At 45.7% G+C, this 15,647-nt stretch overlaps 1 protein-coding gene and 15 non-coding genes across 16 annotated transcripts; all 16 read left to right on the forward strand.

Annotated features, from left to right (window-relative positions):
- The first annotated feature begins 132 nt into the window (after nt 1–132).
- On the forward strand, nt 133–205 carry TRNAM-CAU (transfer RNA methionine (anticodon CAU)). Its single transcript has one exon. It is a non-coding gene; the product is annotated as a tRNA-Met (tRNA).
- A 632-nt stretch (nt 206–837) lies between these two features.
- TRNAM-CAU (transfer RNA methionine (anticodon CAU)) lies at nt 838–910 on the forward strand. Its single transcript has one exon. It is a non-coding gene; the product is annotated as a tRNA-Met (tRNA).
- Nucleotides 911–1,546: 636 nt separating this feature from the next.
- TRNAL-CAG (transfer RNA leucine (anticodon CAG)) lies at nt 1,547–1,619 on the forward strand. The gene has a single exon. It is a non-coding gene; the product is annotated as a tRNA-Leu (tRNA).
- A 638-nt stretch (nt 1,620–2,257) lies between these two features.
- On the forward strand, nt 2,258–2,330 carry TRNAM-CAU (transfer RNA methionine (anticodon CAU)). The gene has a single exon. It is a non-coding gene; the product is annotated as a tRNA-Met (tRNA).
- Nucleotides 2,331–2,728: 398 nt separating this feature from the next.
- TRNAM-CAU (transfer RNA methionine (anticodon CAU)) lies at nt 2,729–2,801 on the forward strand. The gene has a single exon. It is a non-coding gene; the product is annotated as a tRNA-Met (tRNA).
- Nucleotides 2,802–2,964: 163 nt separating this feature from the next.
- TRNAM-CAU (transfer RNA methionine (anticodon CAU)) lies at nt 2,965–3,037 on the forward strand. Its single transcript has one exon. It is a non-coding gene; the product is annotated as a tRNA-Met (tRNA).
- A 399-nt stretch (nt 3,038–3,436) lies between these two features.
- On the forward strand, nt 3,437–3,509 carry TRNAM-CAU (transfer RNA methionine (anticodon CAU)). Its single transcript has one exon. It is a non-coding gene; the product is annotated as a tRNA-Met (tRNA).
- An 874-nt stretch (nt 3,510–4,383) lies between these two features.
- Nucleotides 4,384–4,456, forward strand: TRNAM-CAU (transfer RNA methionine (anticodon CAU)). The gene has a single exon. It is a non-coding gene; the product is annotated as a tRNA-Met (tRNA).
- A 400-nt stretch (nt 4,457–4,856) lies between these two features.
- TRNAM-CAU (transfer RNA methionine (anticodon CAU)) lies at nt 4,857–4,929 on the forward strand. Its single transcript has one exon. It is a non-coding gene; the product is annotated as a tRNA-Met (tRNA).
- Nucleotides 4,930–5,327: 398 nt separating this feature from the next.
- On the forward strand, nt 5,328–5,400 carry TRNAM-CAU (transfer RNA methionine (anticodon CAU)). The gene has a single exon. It is a non-coding gene; the product is annotated as a tRNA-Met (tRNA).
- Nucleotides 5,401–6,273: 873 nt separating this feature from the next.
- On the forward strand, nt 6,274–6,346 carry TRNAM-CAU (transfer RNA methionine (anticodon CAU)). Its single transcript has one exon. It is a non-coding gene; the product is annotated as a tRNA-Met (tRNA).
- A 400-nt stretch (nt 6,347–6,746) lies between these two features.
- Nucleotides 6,747–6,819, forward strand: TRNAM-CAU (transfer RNA methionine (anticodon CAU)). Its single transcript has one exon. It is a non-coding gene; the product is annotated as a tRNA-Met (tRNA).
- A 691-nt stretch (nt 6,820–7,510) lies between these two features.
- Nucleotides 7,511–8,776, forward strand: LOC142803115 (uncharacterized). The gene has a single exon (XM_075888219.1). The coding sequence runs from the start codon at nt 7,511–7,513 to the stop codon at nt 8,774–8,776; it is 1,266 nt and encodes a 421-aa protein (XP_075744334.1).
- A 3,728-nt stretch (nt 8,777–12,504) lies between these two features.
- TRNAM-CAU (transfer RNA methionine (anticodon CAU)) lies at nt 12,505–12,577 on the forward strand. Its single transcript has one exon. It is a non-coding gene; the product is annotated as a tRNA-Met (tRNA).
- Nucleotides 12,578–12,978: 401 nt separating this feature from the next.
- On the forward strand, nt 12,979–13,051 carry TRNAI-UAU (transfer RNA isoleucine (anticodon UAU)). Its single transcript has one exon. It is a non-coding gene; the product is annotated as a tRNA-Ile (tRNA).
- Nucleotides 13,052–13,688: 637 nt separating this feature from the next.
- TRNAM-CAU (transfer RNA methionine (anticodon CAU)) lies at nt 13,689–13,761 on the forward strand. Its single transcript has one exon. It is a non-coding gene; the product is annotated as a tRNA-Met (tRNA).
- The last annotated feature ends 1,886 nt before the right edge of the window (nt 13,762–15,647 follow it).

Raw genomic sequence — 15,647 nt, forward strand, 5'->3', positions numbered from 1 at the left:
CGTTTAGTTAGGTCGTGAAGGGTGCGCTGTCTTGAGCAGTAATGAAAGACTGTTGCCGAGTTTTCTTACTTTTTCGACCTTTAACTTGAGGGAACTATTGATACCGGTTGTGGTTCCCAGTGACACCTGTCCGCCTCGGTAGCGCAGTAGGCAGCGCGTCAGTCTCATAATCTGAAGGTCGTGAGTTCAATTCTCACCCGGGCCAAAGGCGGTGCAGTTTTTTGTTTGCTTATGAGAGTTTATTTAGGTCGTGAGGAGTGCGCTGTCAGAAGCAGTAATGAATCACAGTTGCTCGGTTTTCTTTTCAATTTTTAACTTGTGGAAACTATTGATACCGGTTGTGTTTCCCAGTGACCCCTGTCCGCCTCGGTAGCGCAGTAGGCAGCGCGTCAGTCTCCTAATCTGAAGATCGTGAGTTCAATCCACACCCAGGGTAAAGGCGGTACACATTTTTTGTTTGCTTATGAGAGTTTAATTAGGTCGTGAGGGGTGCGCTGTCTGGAGCAGTAATAAATGACTGTTGCTCGGTTTTCTTACTGTTTCAATTTTTAACTTGTGGAAACGAATGATACCAGTTGCGTTTCGCTGTGACCCCTGTCAGCGTCGGTAGCGCAGTAGGCAGCGCGTCATTCTCGTAATCTGAAGGTCGTGAGTTCAATCCTCTCCCGGGGCAAAGGCGGTGAATATGTTTTGTTTGCTTATGAGAGTTTAATTAGGTCGTGAGGGGTGCACTGTCTGGAGAAGTAATGAATGACTGTTGCTCGGTTTTCCTACTTTTTCGACCTTTAATTTGTGGGAACTAATGATACCGGTTGCGTTTCGCAGTGACCCCTGTCCGCCTCGGTAGCGCAGTAGGCAGCGCGTCAGTCTCATAATCTTAAGGTCGTGAGTTCCATCCTCACCCGGGGCAAAGGCGGTGTAGTTGGTTTCTTTGCTTATGAGAGTTTAATTAGGTGTTGAAGGGTGCGCTGTTTGGAGCAGTAATGAATGACTGTTGCTGAGTTTTCTTACTTTTTCGACCTATAGTTTGTGGGAACTAATGATACCGGTTGCGTTTCCCAGTGACCCCTGTCTGCCCGGAAGTGCACTAGGCAGCGCGTCAGTCTCATAATCTGAAGGTCGTGAGTTCAATCCTCACCCGGGGCAACTTTGGTGCAGATTTTTAGTTTGCTCATGAGAGTTTAATTAGCTCATGAGGGGTGCACTGTCTGGAGCAGTAATAAATGACTGTTGCTCAGTTTTCTTACTTTTTCCACCTTTTTTTTGTGGGAACTAATGATACCGGTTGCGTTTGCCAGGGACTCCTGTCTGCCTCGGTAGCGCAGTAGGCAGCGCGTCAGTCTCATAATCTGAAGGTCGTGAGTTCAATCCTCACAGGGGCAAAGGCGGTGCAGATTTTTTGTTTGCTTATGAGAATTTAATTAGGTCGTGAGGGGTGCACTGTGTGGAGCAGTAATGAATTACTGTTGCTCGGTTTTCTTACTTTTTCGACCTTTAATTTGTGGGAACTAATGATACCGGTTGCGTTTCGCAGTGACCCCTGTCCGCCTCGGTAGCGCAGTAGGCAGCGCGTCAGTCTCAGAATCTGAAGGTCGTGAGTTCCATCCTCACCCGGGGCAAAGGCGGTGTAGTAGTTTTGTTTGCTTATGAGAGTTTAATTAGGTCGTGAAGGGTGCGCTGTCTGGTGCAGTAATGAATGACTGTTGCTGAGTTTTCTTACTTTTTCGACCTTTAACTTGTGGGAACTATTGATACCGGTTGTGTTTCCCAGTGACACCAGTCCGCCTCGGTAGCCCAGTAGGCGGCGCTTCAGTCTCATAGTCTGAAGATCGTGAGTTCAATCCACACCCAGGGCAATGGCGGTGCAGATTTTTTGTTTGCCTATGAGAGTTTAATTAGGTCTTGAGGGGTGCGCTGTCCTGAGCAGTAATGAATGACTGTTGCTGAGTTTTCTTACTTTTTCGACCTTTAACATGTGGGAACGATTGATACCTGTTGTGTTTCCCAGTGACGCCTGTTCGCCTCGGTAGCGCAGTAGGCAGCACGTCCGTCTCATAATCTGAAGGTCGTGAGTTCAATCCTCACCCGGGGCAAATTTGTTGCAGATTTTTTGTTTGCTCATGAGAGTTTAATTAGGTCGTGAAGGGTGCACTGTCTGGAGCAGTAATAAATGACTGTTGCTCAGTTTTCTTACGTTTTCCACCTTTAATTTGTGGGAACTAATGATACCGGTTGCGTTTCCCAGTGACCCCTGTCCGCGTCGGTAGCGCAGTAGGCAGCGCGTCAGTCTCATAATCTTAAGGTCGTGAGTTCAATCCTCACCCGGGGCAAAGGCGCTGAAGTTTTTTGTTTGCTTATGAGAGTTTAATTAGGTCGTGAGGGGTGCGCTGTCTGGAGCAGTAATGAATGACTGCTGCTGAGTTTTCTTACTTTTTCGACCTTTAACTTGTGGGAACTATTGATACCGGTTGTGTTTCCCAGTGTCACCTGTCCGCCTCGGTAGTGCAGTAGGCAGCGCGTCAGTCTCATAATCTCAAGGTCGTGAGTTCAATCCTCATCGGGGCAAAGGCGCTGAAATTTTTTGTTTGCTTATGAGAGATTAATTAGGTCGTGAGGGGTGCGCTGTCTGGAGCAGTAATGAATGACTGCTGCTGAGTTTTCTTACTTTTTCGACCTTTAACTTGTGGGAACTATTGATACCGGTTGTGTTTCCCAGTGTCACCTGTCCGCCTCGGTAGTGCAGTAGGCAGCGCGTCAGTCTCATAATCTGAAGGTCGTGAGTTCAATCCTCACCCGGGGCAAAGGTGGTGCAGTTCTTTGTTTGCTTATGAGAGTTTAATTAGGTCGTGAGGGGTGCGCTGTCTGAAGCAGTAATGAATGACTGTTGCTGAGTTTTCTTACTTTTTCGACCTTTAACTTGTAGGAACTATTGATACCTGTTGTGTTTTCCAGTGACACCTGTCCGCCTCGGTAGCGCAGTAGGCAGCGCGTCAGGCTCATAATCTGAAGGTCGTGAGTTCAATCCTCACCCGGGGGAAAGGTGGTGCAGATATTTGTTTGCTTATAAGAGTTTAATTAGGTCGTGAGGGGTGTGCTGTCTGGAGCAGTAATGAATGACTGTTGCTGAGTTTTCTTACTTTTTCAATTTTTAACCTGTGGGAACAATTGATACTGGTTGTGTTTCCCAATGACACCTGTCCGCCTCGGTAGCGCAGTAGGCAGCGCGTCAGTTTCATAATCTGAAGGTCGTGAGTTCAATTCTCACCCAGGCCAAAGGCGGTGCAGTTTTTTGTTTGCTTATGACAGTTTAATTAGGTCGTGAGGAGTGCGCTGTCAGGAGCAGTAATGAATGACAGTTGCTCGGTTTTCTTATTTTTGCAACCTTTAATTTGTGGGAACTAATGATACCGGTTGCGTTTCCCAGTGACCCCAGTCTGCCTCGGTAGCGCAGTAGGCAGCGCGTCAGTCTCATATTCTGAAGGTCGTGAGTTCAATCCTCACCCGGGGCAAAGGCAGTGAAGTTTTTTTGTTTGTTTATGAGAGTTTAATTATGTCGTGAAGGGTGCGCTGTCTGGAGCAGTAATGAATGACTGTTGCTTAGTTTTCTTACTTTTTCGACCTTTAATTTGTAGGAACTAATGATACCGGTTGTGTTTCCCAGTGACCCCTGTCCGCCTCTGTAGTGCAAAGGCAGCACGTCTGTCTCATAATCTGAAGGTCGTGAGTTCAATCTCCACCCGGGGCAAAGGTGTTGCAGATTTTTTTGTTTTCCTATGAGAGATTTATTGGGTCGTGAGGGGTGCGCTGTCTGGAGCAGTAATGAATGACTGTTGCTCGGTTTTCTTACTTTTTCGACCTATAGTTTGTGGGAACTAATGATACCGGTTGCGTTTCCCAGTGACCCCTGTCTGCCTCGGAAGCGCACTAGGCAGCGCGTCAGTCTCATAATCTGAAGGTCGTGAGTTCAATCCTCACCCGGGGCAACTTTGGTGCAGATTTTTTGTTTGCTCATGAGAGTTTAATTAGGTCATAAGGGGTGCACTGTTTAGAGCAGTAATAAATGACTGTTGCTCAGTTTTCTTACTTTTCCACCTTTTTGTTTGTGGGAACTAATGATACCGGTTGCGTTTGTCAGGGACTCCTGTCTGCCTCGGTAGCGCAGTAGGCAGCGCGTCAGTCTCATGATCTGAAGGTCGTGAGTTCAATCCTCACAGGGGCAAAGGCGGTGCAGATTTTTTGTTTGCTTATGAGAGTTTAGTTAGGTCGTGAGGGGTGCACTGTGTGGAGCAGTAATGAATTTCTGTTGCTCGGTTTTCTTACTTTTTCGACCTTTAATTTGTGGGAACTAATGATACCGGTTGCGTTTCGCAGTGACCCCTGTCCGCCTCGGTAGCGCAGTAGGCAGCGCGTCAGTCTCATAATCTGAAGGTCGTGAGTTCCATCCTCACCCGGGGCCAAGGCGGTGTAGTTGTTTTGTTTGCTTATGAGAGTTTAATTAGGTCGTGAAGGGTGCGCTGTCTGGTGCAGTAATGAATGACTGTTGCTGAGTTTTCTTACTTTTTCGACCTTTAACTTGTGGGAACTATTGATACCGGTTGTGTTTCCCAGTGACACCAGTCCGCCTCGGTAGCGCAGTAGGCGGCGCTCAGTCTCATAATCTGAAGATCGTGAGTTCAATCCACACCCGGGGCAATGGCGGTGCAGATTTTTTGTTTGCCTATGAGAGTTTAATTAGGTCGTGAGGGGTGCGCTGTCCTGAGCAGTAATGAATGACTGTTGCTGAGTTTTCTTACTTTTTCGACCTTTAACATGTGGGAACAATTGATACTGGTTGTGTTTCCCAGTGACACCTGTTCGCCTCGGTAGCGCAGTAGGCAGCGCGTCAGTTTCATAATCTGAAGGTCGTGAGTTCAATCCTCACCCGGGGCAAAGGTGGTGCAGTTCTTTGTTTGCTTATGAGAGTTTAATTAGGTCGTGAGGGGTGCGCTGTCTGAAGCAGTAATGAATGACTGTTGCTGAGTTTTCTTACTTTTTCACCTTTAACTTGTAGGAACTATTGATACCTGTTGTGTTTTCCAGTGACACCTGTCCGCCTCGGTAGCGCAGTAGGCAGCGCGTCAGGCTCATAATCTGAAGGTCGTGAGTTCAATCCTCACCCGGTCCAAAGGCGGTGCAGTTTTTTGTTTGCTTATGACAGTTTAATTAGGTCGTGAGGAGTGCGCTGTCAGGAGCAGTAATGAATGACAGTTGCTCGGTTTTCTTATTTTTTCAACCTTTAGTTTGTGGGAACTAATGATACCAGTTGCGTTTCCCAGTGACCCCAGTCTGCCTCGGTAGCGCAGTAGGCAGCGCGTCAGTCTCATATTCTGAAGGTCGTGAGTTCAATCCTCACCCGGGGCAAAGGCGGTGAAGTTTTTTTGTTTGTTTATGAGAGTTTAATTATGTCGTGAAGGGTGCGCTGTCTGGAGCAGTAATGAATGACTGTTGCTTAGTTTTCTTACTTTTTCGACCTTAATTTGTAGGAACTAATGATACCGGTTGTGTTTCCCAGTGACCCCTGTCCGCCTCGGTAGTGCAAAGGCAGCACGTCTGTCTCATATTCTGAAGGTCGTGAGTTCAATCCCCACCCGGGGCAAAGGTGTTGCAGATTTTTTTGTTTTCCTATGAGAGATTTATTGGGTCGTGAGGGGTGCGCTGTCTGGAGCAGTATTGAATGACTGTTGCTCGGTTTTCTTACTTTTTCGACCTATAGTTTGTGGGAACTAATGATACCGGTTGCGTTTCCCAGTGACCCCTGTCTGCCTCGGAAGCGCACTAGGCAGCGCGTCAGTCTCATAATCTGAAGGTCGTGAGTTCAATCCTCACCCGGGGCAACTTTGGTGCAGATTTTTTGTTTGCTCATGAGAGTTTAATTAGGTCATAAGGGGTGCACTGTCTAGAGCAGTAATAAATGACTGTTACTCAGTTTTCTTACTTTTCCACCTTTTTGTTTGTGGGAACTAATGATACCGGTTGCGTTTGTCAGGGACTCCTGTCTGCCTCGGTAGCGCAGTAGGCAGCGCGTCAGTCTCATGATCTGAAGGTCGTGAGTTCAATCCTCACAGGGGCAAAGGCGGTGCAGATTTTTTGTTTGCTTATGAGAGTTTAGTTAGGTCGTGATGGGTGCACTGTGTGGAGCAGTAAGGAATTTCTGTTGCTCGGTTTTCTTACTTTTTCGACCTTTATTTTGTGGGAACTAATGATACCGGTTGCGTTTCGCAGTGACCCCTGTCCGCCTCGGTAGCGCAGTAGGCAGCGCGTCAGTCTCATAATCTGAAGGTCGTGAGTTCCATCCTCACCCGGGGCAAAGGCGGTGTAGTTGTTTTGTTTGCTTATGAGAGTTTAATTAGGTCGTGAAGGGTGCGCTGTCTGGTGCAGTAATGAATGACTGTTGCTGAGTTTTCTTACTTTTTCGACCTTTAACTTGTGGGAACTATTGATACCGGTTGTGTTTCCCAGTGACACCAGTCCACCTCGGTAGCGCAGTAGGCGGCGCTCAGTCTCATAATCTGAAGATCGTGAGTTCAATCCACACCCGGGGCAATGGCGGTGCAGATTTTTTGTTTGCCTATGAGAGTTTAATTAGGTCGTGAGGGGTGCGCTGTCCTGAGCAGTAATGAATGACTGTTGCTGAGTTTTCTTACTTTTTCGACCTTTAACATGTGGGAAGGATTGATACCGGTTGTGTTTCCCAGTGACACCTGTTCGCCTCGGTAGCGCAGTAGGCAGCGCGTCAGTCTCATAATCTGAAGGTCGTGAGTTCAATCCTCACCCGGGGCAAATTTGTTGCAGATTTTTTGTTTGCTCATGAGAGTTTAATTAGGTCGTGAGGGGTGCACTGTCTGGAGGAGTAATAAATGACTGTTGCTCAGTTTTCTTACTTTTTCCACCTTTAATTTGTGGGAACTAATGATACCGGTTGCGTTTCGCAGTGACCCCTGTCCGCCTCGGTAGCGGAGTAGGCAGCGCGTCAGTCTCATAATCTGAAGGTCGTGAGTTCCATCCTCACCCGGGGCAAAGGCGGTGTAGTTGTTTTGTTTGCTTATGAGAGTTTAATTAGGTCGTGAAGGGTGCGCTGTCTGGTGCAGTAATGAATGACTGTTGCTGAGTTTTCTTACTTTTTCGACCTTTAACTTGTGGGAACTATTGATACCGGTTGTGTTTCCCAGTGACACCAGTCCGCCTCGGTAGCGCAGTAGGAGGCGCTTCAGTCTCATAATCTGAAGATCGTGAGTTCAATCCACACCCGGGGCAATGGCGGTGCAGATTTTTTGTTTGCCTATGAGAGTTTAATTAGGTCGTGATGGGTGCGCTGTCCTGAGCAGTAATGAATGACTGTTGCTGAGTTTTCTTACTTTTTCGACCTTTAACATGTGGGAACGATTGATACCGGTTGTGTTTCCCAGTGACACCTGTTCGCCTCGGTAGCGCGATTCCACTTCCGGCCACCGTAGTGTACGGACGTGGCGGCATGAGCTCCGGCGATATCGGAGCGGCATCAGCGGCCCAGCCCGGCCGTGGTACCAGGAACATGGACGAATCGTCACAGGATTATCAGATTATTTTGCCCCGACTGCCATCAAATGATTCAACGCTGCATACTGTTTTTTTGCACGCCGATATCAAGGCGAGGCCGTATCGCGTTGAGGATTTCAGGGACGCTCTTATTCGTTTGGCTTTGCTCCCCGAGGTTGCTGCCTTGGGGGCGTACCAAATGAATCATGTTTGGGCCATCACTTTCAAGGACGAGGAGGGCAAGAAGAGAATACTCGCTGCTGGGGACATTGTGGTGAAGAACCAGCGCTGTATCACTATCGACCCTAACCACCAGGATACGAAGCTGAAGATACACTGGCTATTGTTTAACGTTCCTGACGACGAGGTGAGGGCAGCGTTGGCTCCTTATGGCAAGGTGAACGAAATAGTGCGAGAGCGCTGGCGCGTGTATGGATGCACGGACAAAGGCTCTTCGACGCGAGTGGTGAGCATCAGGCTCAAAGCTGGCCTCACGGTGGATGACCTCCCACATCAGTTGCGGATTGCCGGAGACCTCACGCTAGTTGTCGTCGCAGGAAGAGCACCGCTATGCCTGCGTTGCCGCGGAACAGGTCATATTAGGAGGGATTGCCGAGCCCCACGTTGTACAGTGTGTCGGCGTTTTGGGCATAATGAGAGCGGCTGTATGAGAACATATGCAAGTGTAGCAGGGCCCGCGGGAAGCGAAGAACTTTCCGAGCATCACATGGACGAGGCTGAAGCAGAAGAGCTGATAGGGGCGCGTCGGGAGGAACCGAAACCCAAGTTGACGCCCCTCACGCCACGCCCCACAGGTGCTGAGACGACGTTTAACAAAGACAAGGGTCCTACAAAAGACGTGCAATCCACGAGGAACACACAAGATATAACGGCGCTCGCAGCACAGGAAGAAATGCCGGAAAACATGGACACGTCAAATACATGTAAAAGGCCCAGGGAAGAGGCGGAAGGCAAGAAGGCTGCTACAACGAAAGAAGTGGAGGAACCACCGGCCAAGGCGATGAACGTGCGCCGTAGACCGGCACCTAACATCCTCAGCGAACGTCGAATAGCCGAGAACCTCCCACCAACCCAGGTGCAACAGACACAACCGCCGCAGCAGCAACCAGTGCCGAATCAGCAGACACTGCATCAGCGACCGACAGATTATCAACAGAAGGGGCCTTCAGCGGGGCCCCCGGCAGATCAAAAGCCCCCGTAAGGTGGGGGTCTGGTTTAAGTGACACAAGTATTGACCCGGCGGCAGCACCAACAAATGGAGTGCAGTGGTGAAGTGTGCATAATGTGCTGCGTGAAACGTGCGCGGCGCTCTACTTTTGTGATCAAAAGAAAGGGGACCTATCAGACCATATCGAACCTTGGACCTGATGGTGATAAAGGAGTATCAGAGGTGAGAACCATGTGGCTGGGATGGCCATTCACGTCCTAATGGCTATGAGCGTCGAAGCAGAATTGAGAGTTGCGACTCTCAATGTCAGGGGACTTGCCGCTCGACGAAGGCAGTATCAATTAAGTCGTTTGATGCTTGAACGTGATCTCGATGTTATTGCCATTCAGGAAACAAAAGTTGAAGGGCAAGATCAGACTGACCGAATGGTGTCCCCTTTTAGAGCCCGGTACGATGTGTGTGTGTCTCATGCCGTTGGAATGTCGGCGGGTTGTGCACTGTTCCTTAAAAATTCTATTGGTATAGTTGAGGAGACTGTAACTGTGTCTAGCACTGGGAGATTCATAGTTTGCGATTTTACATATAATAATAAAAAATGGCGAGTTGTCTGTGTTTACGCACCGAACAAAGAAGTTGAGCGTAAATTATTGTTTGAGAATTTACAGACTTTTCTTAGTTGTGGCAGGATTGTCATTATGCTCGGCGACTTTAATTGTGTTTGCAACCCTCAGGACAGAGCAAAAAAAGCAGCCATAAAAGACCAAAGTGCAGCGCTACTCTGTACTATTGTACAAGATTGTCATCTCGAAGATGTTGGTGATGTGCTTTCTGCAGAAGAGCACTTCACACACTTTCAGAACGAAAGCCATGCGAGGCTAGACAGAGCCTATGTGTCAGTAGAGTTAATGCGAGTATGTTCGAATTATGAAGTAAAAAGTGTGTCTTTCAGTGACCACAGTTTAGTAATGTTCACTATAGGGTATAAACAGAAGAAGACACGCTTTAACTGGGACGTGTGGAAATTAAACGACTTATTATTAAAAGATGAATTGTTCGTTGAAGCTGTGCAGGATTCCATTAACAAAATGTTAGCTGAGCCTCAAGCGAACGTGATTGAAGCCTGGGAGCGTTTTAAGGAGGTAACAAAGATGAAAGCCATAGAAAGATCCGGTGTGTTACATAGAGCCAAAAAGGAAAAAGAAAAAGATTTGCAATGTCAGTTAGACTTCGCATTGAGTCTAGAAAGTAAAATGCCAGGAAAGTACACAAAAGAAATAAGGCATTTAAAAAACCAATTGGAGGCAATTGACATTGAAAAATATAGAGGTGCGGTGATAAGGGCACGTGCAGATAAATTATCTCTCGACGAAACACCAACAAAGCGTGCACTTGGGGATGAAAAAAGATACGCCAAGCGAAATGAAATCAAAGCGATTGCAACTGATAGCGGTATTGTACGTGAAGCGACAGCAATTGAGCAAGTATTTGTTGACTATTTCCGAGGCTTACTTGGCCGAAAAGTGAAGGCAGAGGAAGGGTTTGAGGCTCAGTTTCTGCATTTGATACCAAAGCTCTCTGATAACGAGAGAGAGCAGCTGGAGATAGCGATTGAAGTGTCCGAAATAGAAAAGGCTATTGACGACCTAGCGGCTGGCAAAGCACCGGGACCTGATGGATTTGGTGCCGCATTGTACAAGACTTTTAAAGTTGTTATTTCTGTTGCCTTACATCGTGTCTTCACGGAGGCTTTAAGATTAAAGGTTCTGCCCGGCTCATTTAAAAAGACGCACGTAATACTCATACCGAAAACTGACGACCCCAAAAAATTATTGTCCGTCAAGTCGTACCGACCAATCAGTTTAGCCAACACAGATTATAAAGTGTTTATGAAGGTTCTTGCAGGCAGGTTGCAAAGGATGATGAAAATACTAGTTGGACCACACCAGACTTGTGGTATAAAAGGACGCACAATAAACACAAATGTTCATGTAGCGAGAAGCGTGCTGGAGAGTTGCGATGTGTTTGGTAGCAAGGTTGCAATGTTGCAATTAGATCTGGAAAAAGCCTTTGACCGTGTAAATCATGATATCCTTTTTTTGATACTAGAATATGTTAATGTAGGGTCTGTCATTTTGGACGGGGTAAAAATGGCATATAGAGAGTGCTTTACGAGTATTGTAATTAATGGGCGACTTACTGAAAGCTTTCAAGTGACAAACGGTGTGCGGCAAGGTGATCCCATTTCGGCTTTATTATTTGCAATATATATGGAACCTTTCTGCATGAAGATTATTAGCAATGAAACAATAAAAGGGTATCAGCTAATGAACAGTGAAGTTAAAATGCTAACATATGCCGACGATATTGCCGTGTTTTGTCGCGATAAGGAAAGTGTCAGTGAAGTGATACGTCATGTGGCCTATTTTTGCAAGATGACAGGCAGTGCAGTAAACTGGGACAAATGCCTAGGCTTGTGGCATGGTTCTTGGGAGACCACCCCACAAAACTTTGCAAATATGAACTGGTCACTTGTACCGACGAAGTATCTCGGAGTACCCCTCCAGCATTACAAAGACACGGATGATTACTGGAAAGAGATATGTGAGAGCACTCGCGAGAAGACAAGAAACTGGGGTGGTAGGGAACTTTCTATGTTTTCTAGAGCGACTGCATGCAATTGGTTCATTGTTTGCAAAGTATGGTATGTTCTGCAGTTCCTCTTTATGTCAAGAGCAAATGTGCAGAAATTGCATCGAGTCTTAGCTGTGTTTGTTTGGGGGTCGGTTTGGGAGCGTACGAGTCGAACAAACTTATTTCATTCACTAAGAAATGGTGGTTTAGGATTGGCTCACCTCTTCCTCAAGCAAATTGTGTCTAGATATATTTTTTTACGCGACCAATGTAACCCGTTTGTGAGAACATTTCTACAAATTGTACTTTCTAATAAGATTCCTGATTATGTGGTATCAAGTATGTCTGTGAAATGTAACCTACGCGGATATTTAAGAGAAGTTATAATGGCATATGAAATACTGAAAGTGAGATTTTCAATGGAATATTTATCTGTTGTAAAGAGAAAACGTCTTTACAGAGATTTACGTGACGTAATGCTGCCTCAGCCTATCTACAGATCAGTATACCAGGTTGGTGCTGAACGTGACGTATTGAAGAGAGTGAAAATGATGACCGTACGCGCAAGTGCAAAGACATTTTTTTTTCAGCTGCACAGCGGAACATTGCCCGTAAAACCATGGTTACAAGAAAAGGGTTTCTTTGTTCCGTGGCCGATGGACTGCCTTATCTGTAAGAAACCCGAGACTGTCAACCACATTTTTCTTGATTGCTGGGATGCTGTTTTTCTGTGGGACATTCTGCAGCGTACTTTGAAAAAGGACTTGCCTATCACACCACACGGTATTAGATTCTTGGCTGTAGAAAATGAGGATGGTGTGCCTTATGATATGTTTATGTTGCTTGTGCTTCACAGCGTGTGGCGAAATAGAATGGCAGTAAGACACGTAGATAAAGATGCCCGATGTGCGCACGAATACTTCACGGAAAGTATTGTATACATAAGAGACGTGTTATCTTCCAGAGAAGAAAGACCCGAATGGGTGTCGTTGTTGAATGTGTTGGCTACAATGAAGCAGTTTTAAATGAAACCAGTCACAGCCAGGCTGGTGTTTTTTAAACTTGTTTAAAAGTGATCGTAAATTGTATTTCTTTTGTGCGAAGCCGGCAATAAAGAAAAAAAAAAAAAAGCCTCGGTAGCGCAGTAGGCAGCGCGTCAGTCTCATAATCTGAAGGTCGTGAGTTCAATCCTCACCCGGGGCAAATTTGTTGCAGATTTTTTGTTTGCTCATGAGAGTTTAATTAGGTCGTGAGGGGTGCACTGTCTGGAGCAGTAAATTATGACTGTTGCTCAGTTTTCTTACTTTTTCCACCTTTAATTTGTGGGAACTAATGATACCGGTTGCGTTTCCCAGTGACCCCTGTCCGCGTCGGTAGCGCAGTAGGCAGCGCGTCAGTCTCGTAATCTGAAGATCGTGAGTTCAATCCTCTCCCGGGGCAAAGGCGGTGAATATGGTTTCTTTGCTTCTGAGAGTTTAATTAGGTCGTGAAGGGGCTGCTGTCTGGAGCAGTAATGAATGACTGTTGCTGAGTTGTCTTACTTTTTCGACCTTTAACTTGTGGGAACTATTGATACCGGTTGTGTTTCCCAGTGACACCAGTCCGCCTCGGTAGCGCAGTAGGCGGCGCGTCAGTCTTATAATCTCAAGGTCGTGAGTTCAATCCTCACCCGGGGCAAAGGCGCTGAAGTTTTTTGTTTGCTTATGAGAGTTTAATTATGTCGTGAGGGGTGCGCTGTCTGGAGCAGTAATGAATGACTGCTGCTGAGTTTTCTTACTTTTTTGACCTTTAACTTGTGGGAACTATTGATACCGGTTGTGTTTCCCAGTGTAACCTGTCCGCCTCGGTAGTGCAGTAGGCAGCGCGTCAGTCTCATAATCTGAAGGTCGTGAGTTCAATCCTAAGGCGGGCCAATGTCGATGCAGTTTTTTTGTTTGCTTATGAGAGTTTAATAAGGTCGTGAGGGGTGCGCTGTCTGGAACAGTAATGAATGACTGTTGCTGAATTTTCTTATTTTTTCGACCTTTAATTTGTGGAAACGAATGATACCGGTTGCGTTTGCCAGTCACCCCTGTCCGCCTCGGTAGCCCAGTAGGCAGCACGTCAGTCTCATATTCTGAAGGTCGTGAGTTCAATCCTCACCCGGGGCAAAGGCGGTGCAGATGTTTTGTTTGCTTATAAGAGTTTAATTAGGTCGTGAGGGGTGCGCTGTCTGGAGCAGTAATAAATGACTGTTGCTGAGTTTTCTTACTTTTTCAATTTTTAACTTGTGGGAACTATTGATACTGGTTGTGTTTCCCAATGACACCTGTCCGCCTCGGTAGCGCAGTGGGCAGCGCGTCAGTTTCATAATCTGAAGGTCGTGAGTTCAATCCTCACCCGGGGCAAAGGTGGTGCAGTTCTTTGTTTGCTTATGAGAGTTTAAATAGGTCGTTAGGGGTGCGCTGTCTGAAGCAGTAATGAATGACTGTTGCTGAGTTTTCTTACTTTTTGATCTTTAACTTGTGGGAACTTTTGATACCTGTTGTGTTTTCCAGTGACACCTGTCCGCCTCGGAAGCGCAGTAGGCAGCGCGTCAGGCTCATAATCTGAAGGTCGTGAGTTCAATCCTCACCCGGGCCAAAGGCGGTGCAGTTTTTTGTTTGCTTATGACAGTTTAATTAGGTCGTGAGGGGTGCGCTGTCTGGAACAGTAATGAATGACTGTTGCTGAATTTTCTTATTTTTTCGACCTTTCAATTCAATTCAATTTTAATTCAATTCAATTCAATTCAATTTTATTTCATCCCAAGGATGAGGGCAGGCTCGGGAGAAAAGTGACGTTTTGTCACTTGAGGAGAACCCGAGCCTCCCTAATACATGGCAAGCAACGTGGACATGAATAAAGAAACATAAGCCATGAACATATAGGCAACGAACATAAGCCATGAGATGTTTAGCGCAGTACAAGTCGGAAGATGCACGTACAGTAATGCTATATACAGAGACTAATATGCGTAAGTAGTTCGGCAGAAATTCCGAAGTACAATGCAAAATATTACGGAATACAGAATACTAAATATATGACAACAATGCTATGCATAGAAATTGCGTGTACACACATACACATAAATATACACACACATATGGAGATGCATATACAGACACATATATATACACATACATACACACATATACATATATACGCACATATATATACATACACACATACATATATAGAGAGTTCCATGAATGCCTGGACCACCATTTTCTCAATTTTCACGATAAAAGCACTTCCCTAATGTCACGTGCACTGCATTTCTCAAGGAATATTTTCGCCTCCAGCAATTTATTTAATAACAAAGGAACACTAAAACATAACATTTGTCGCCCAAAATTTGTTCTACAGAATGGAAGGTTCCAATGTTGTTGGTGACGAGTAGGGTACGGATTAGCATGCGTTTCCAGTTCAAAAATATCTAGGAAGGCACGATTGTTATGAAAAAGAGATTGCTTATATCTTATTGCTAGAGAATACTCGTAAAGTTTGTGAATTGGGACAATATTATAACGCCGAAACAGTTCATCTGTGTGTGCATAGTAGTCAACATTTGCTATAAACCTGATCGCTTTCTTTTGTAATCTGTATATTTTATTTATGTTGGTTGCTGTCGTACTTGCCCATACCAAAAGACAATAATTTACATGCGACAAAAACAAGCTGTTATAAAGTGTTAGTTTAACAGAAACTGGAAGAAAATAACGCATTCGTGCAAGTATGCCCACACATTTTGATAGGTTGGTAATTAGATTATTAATCTGAGGATCCCACGACATTGTGCAATTAAAAAGTACTCCTAATGTTTTAACGGTTTCTACGATTTCAACAGCCGCGCTACCTATACGTAATCTATTGTCTAAGGAAATCAGTCTCCGCGAATGAAAAACTACAGCTTTTGTCTTTGTTGCTATAATAAGTAATGAATTTCGTTCACTCCATGTGTTTAAGCTTTCTAGCGTAGTGTTTATAAGTGTGGTCATGGCAGTCATGTCATTACCTGTAAAGAAAATGCTGGTGTCATCCGCGTATATTATGTATTTAGCTTTGTCACTGACCTTGACAATGTCATTTATGTATAGGTTAAAAAGCAGCGGTCCTAGAATGCTACCTTGCGGAACCCCTGTGGTTATTGCCTGGAGAGAAGAAAACGAATCCTTAATTTTTACACATTGTGAGCGGTACTTGAAGTAAGATTTCAAGAGGGAAAGTGGAATGCCGCGAACACCATATACTT

The sequence above is a fragment of the Rhipicephalus microplus genome, chromosome 3 (genome assembly GCF_043290135.1).
Source record: "Rhipicephalus microplus isolate Deutch F79 chromosome 3, USDA_Rmic, whole genome shotgun sequence".
In the NCBI taxonomy this organism is placed as follows: domain Eukaryota; kingdom Metazoa; phylum Arthropoda; class Arachnida; order Ixodida; family Ixodidae; genus Rhipicephalus; species Rhipicephalus microplus.

Coding starts and splice junctions, on each gene's coding strand:
- LOC142803115 (XM_075888219.1), top strand. CDS start 7,511: ATGAGCTCCGGCGATATCGGAGCGGCATCAGCGGCCCAGCCCGGCCGT.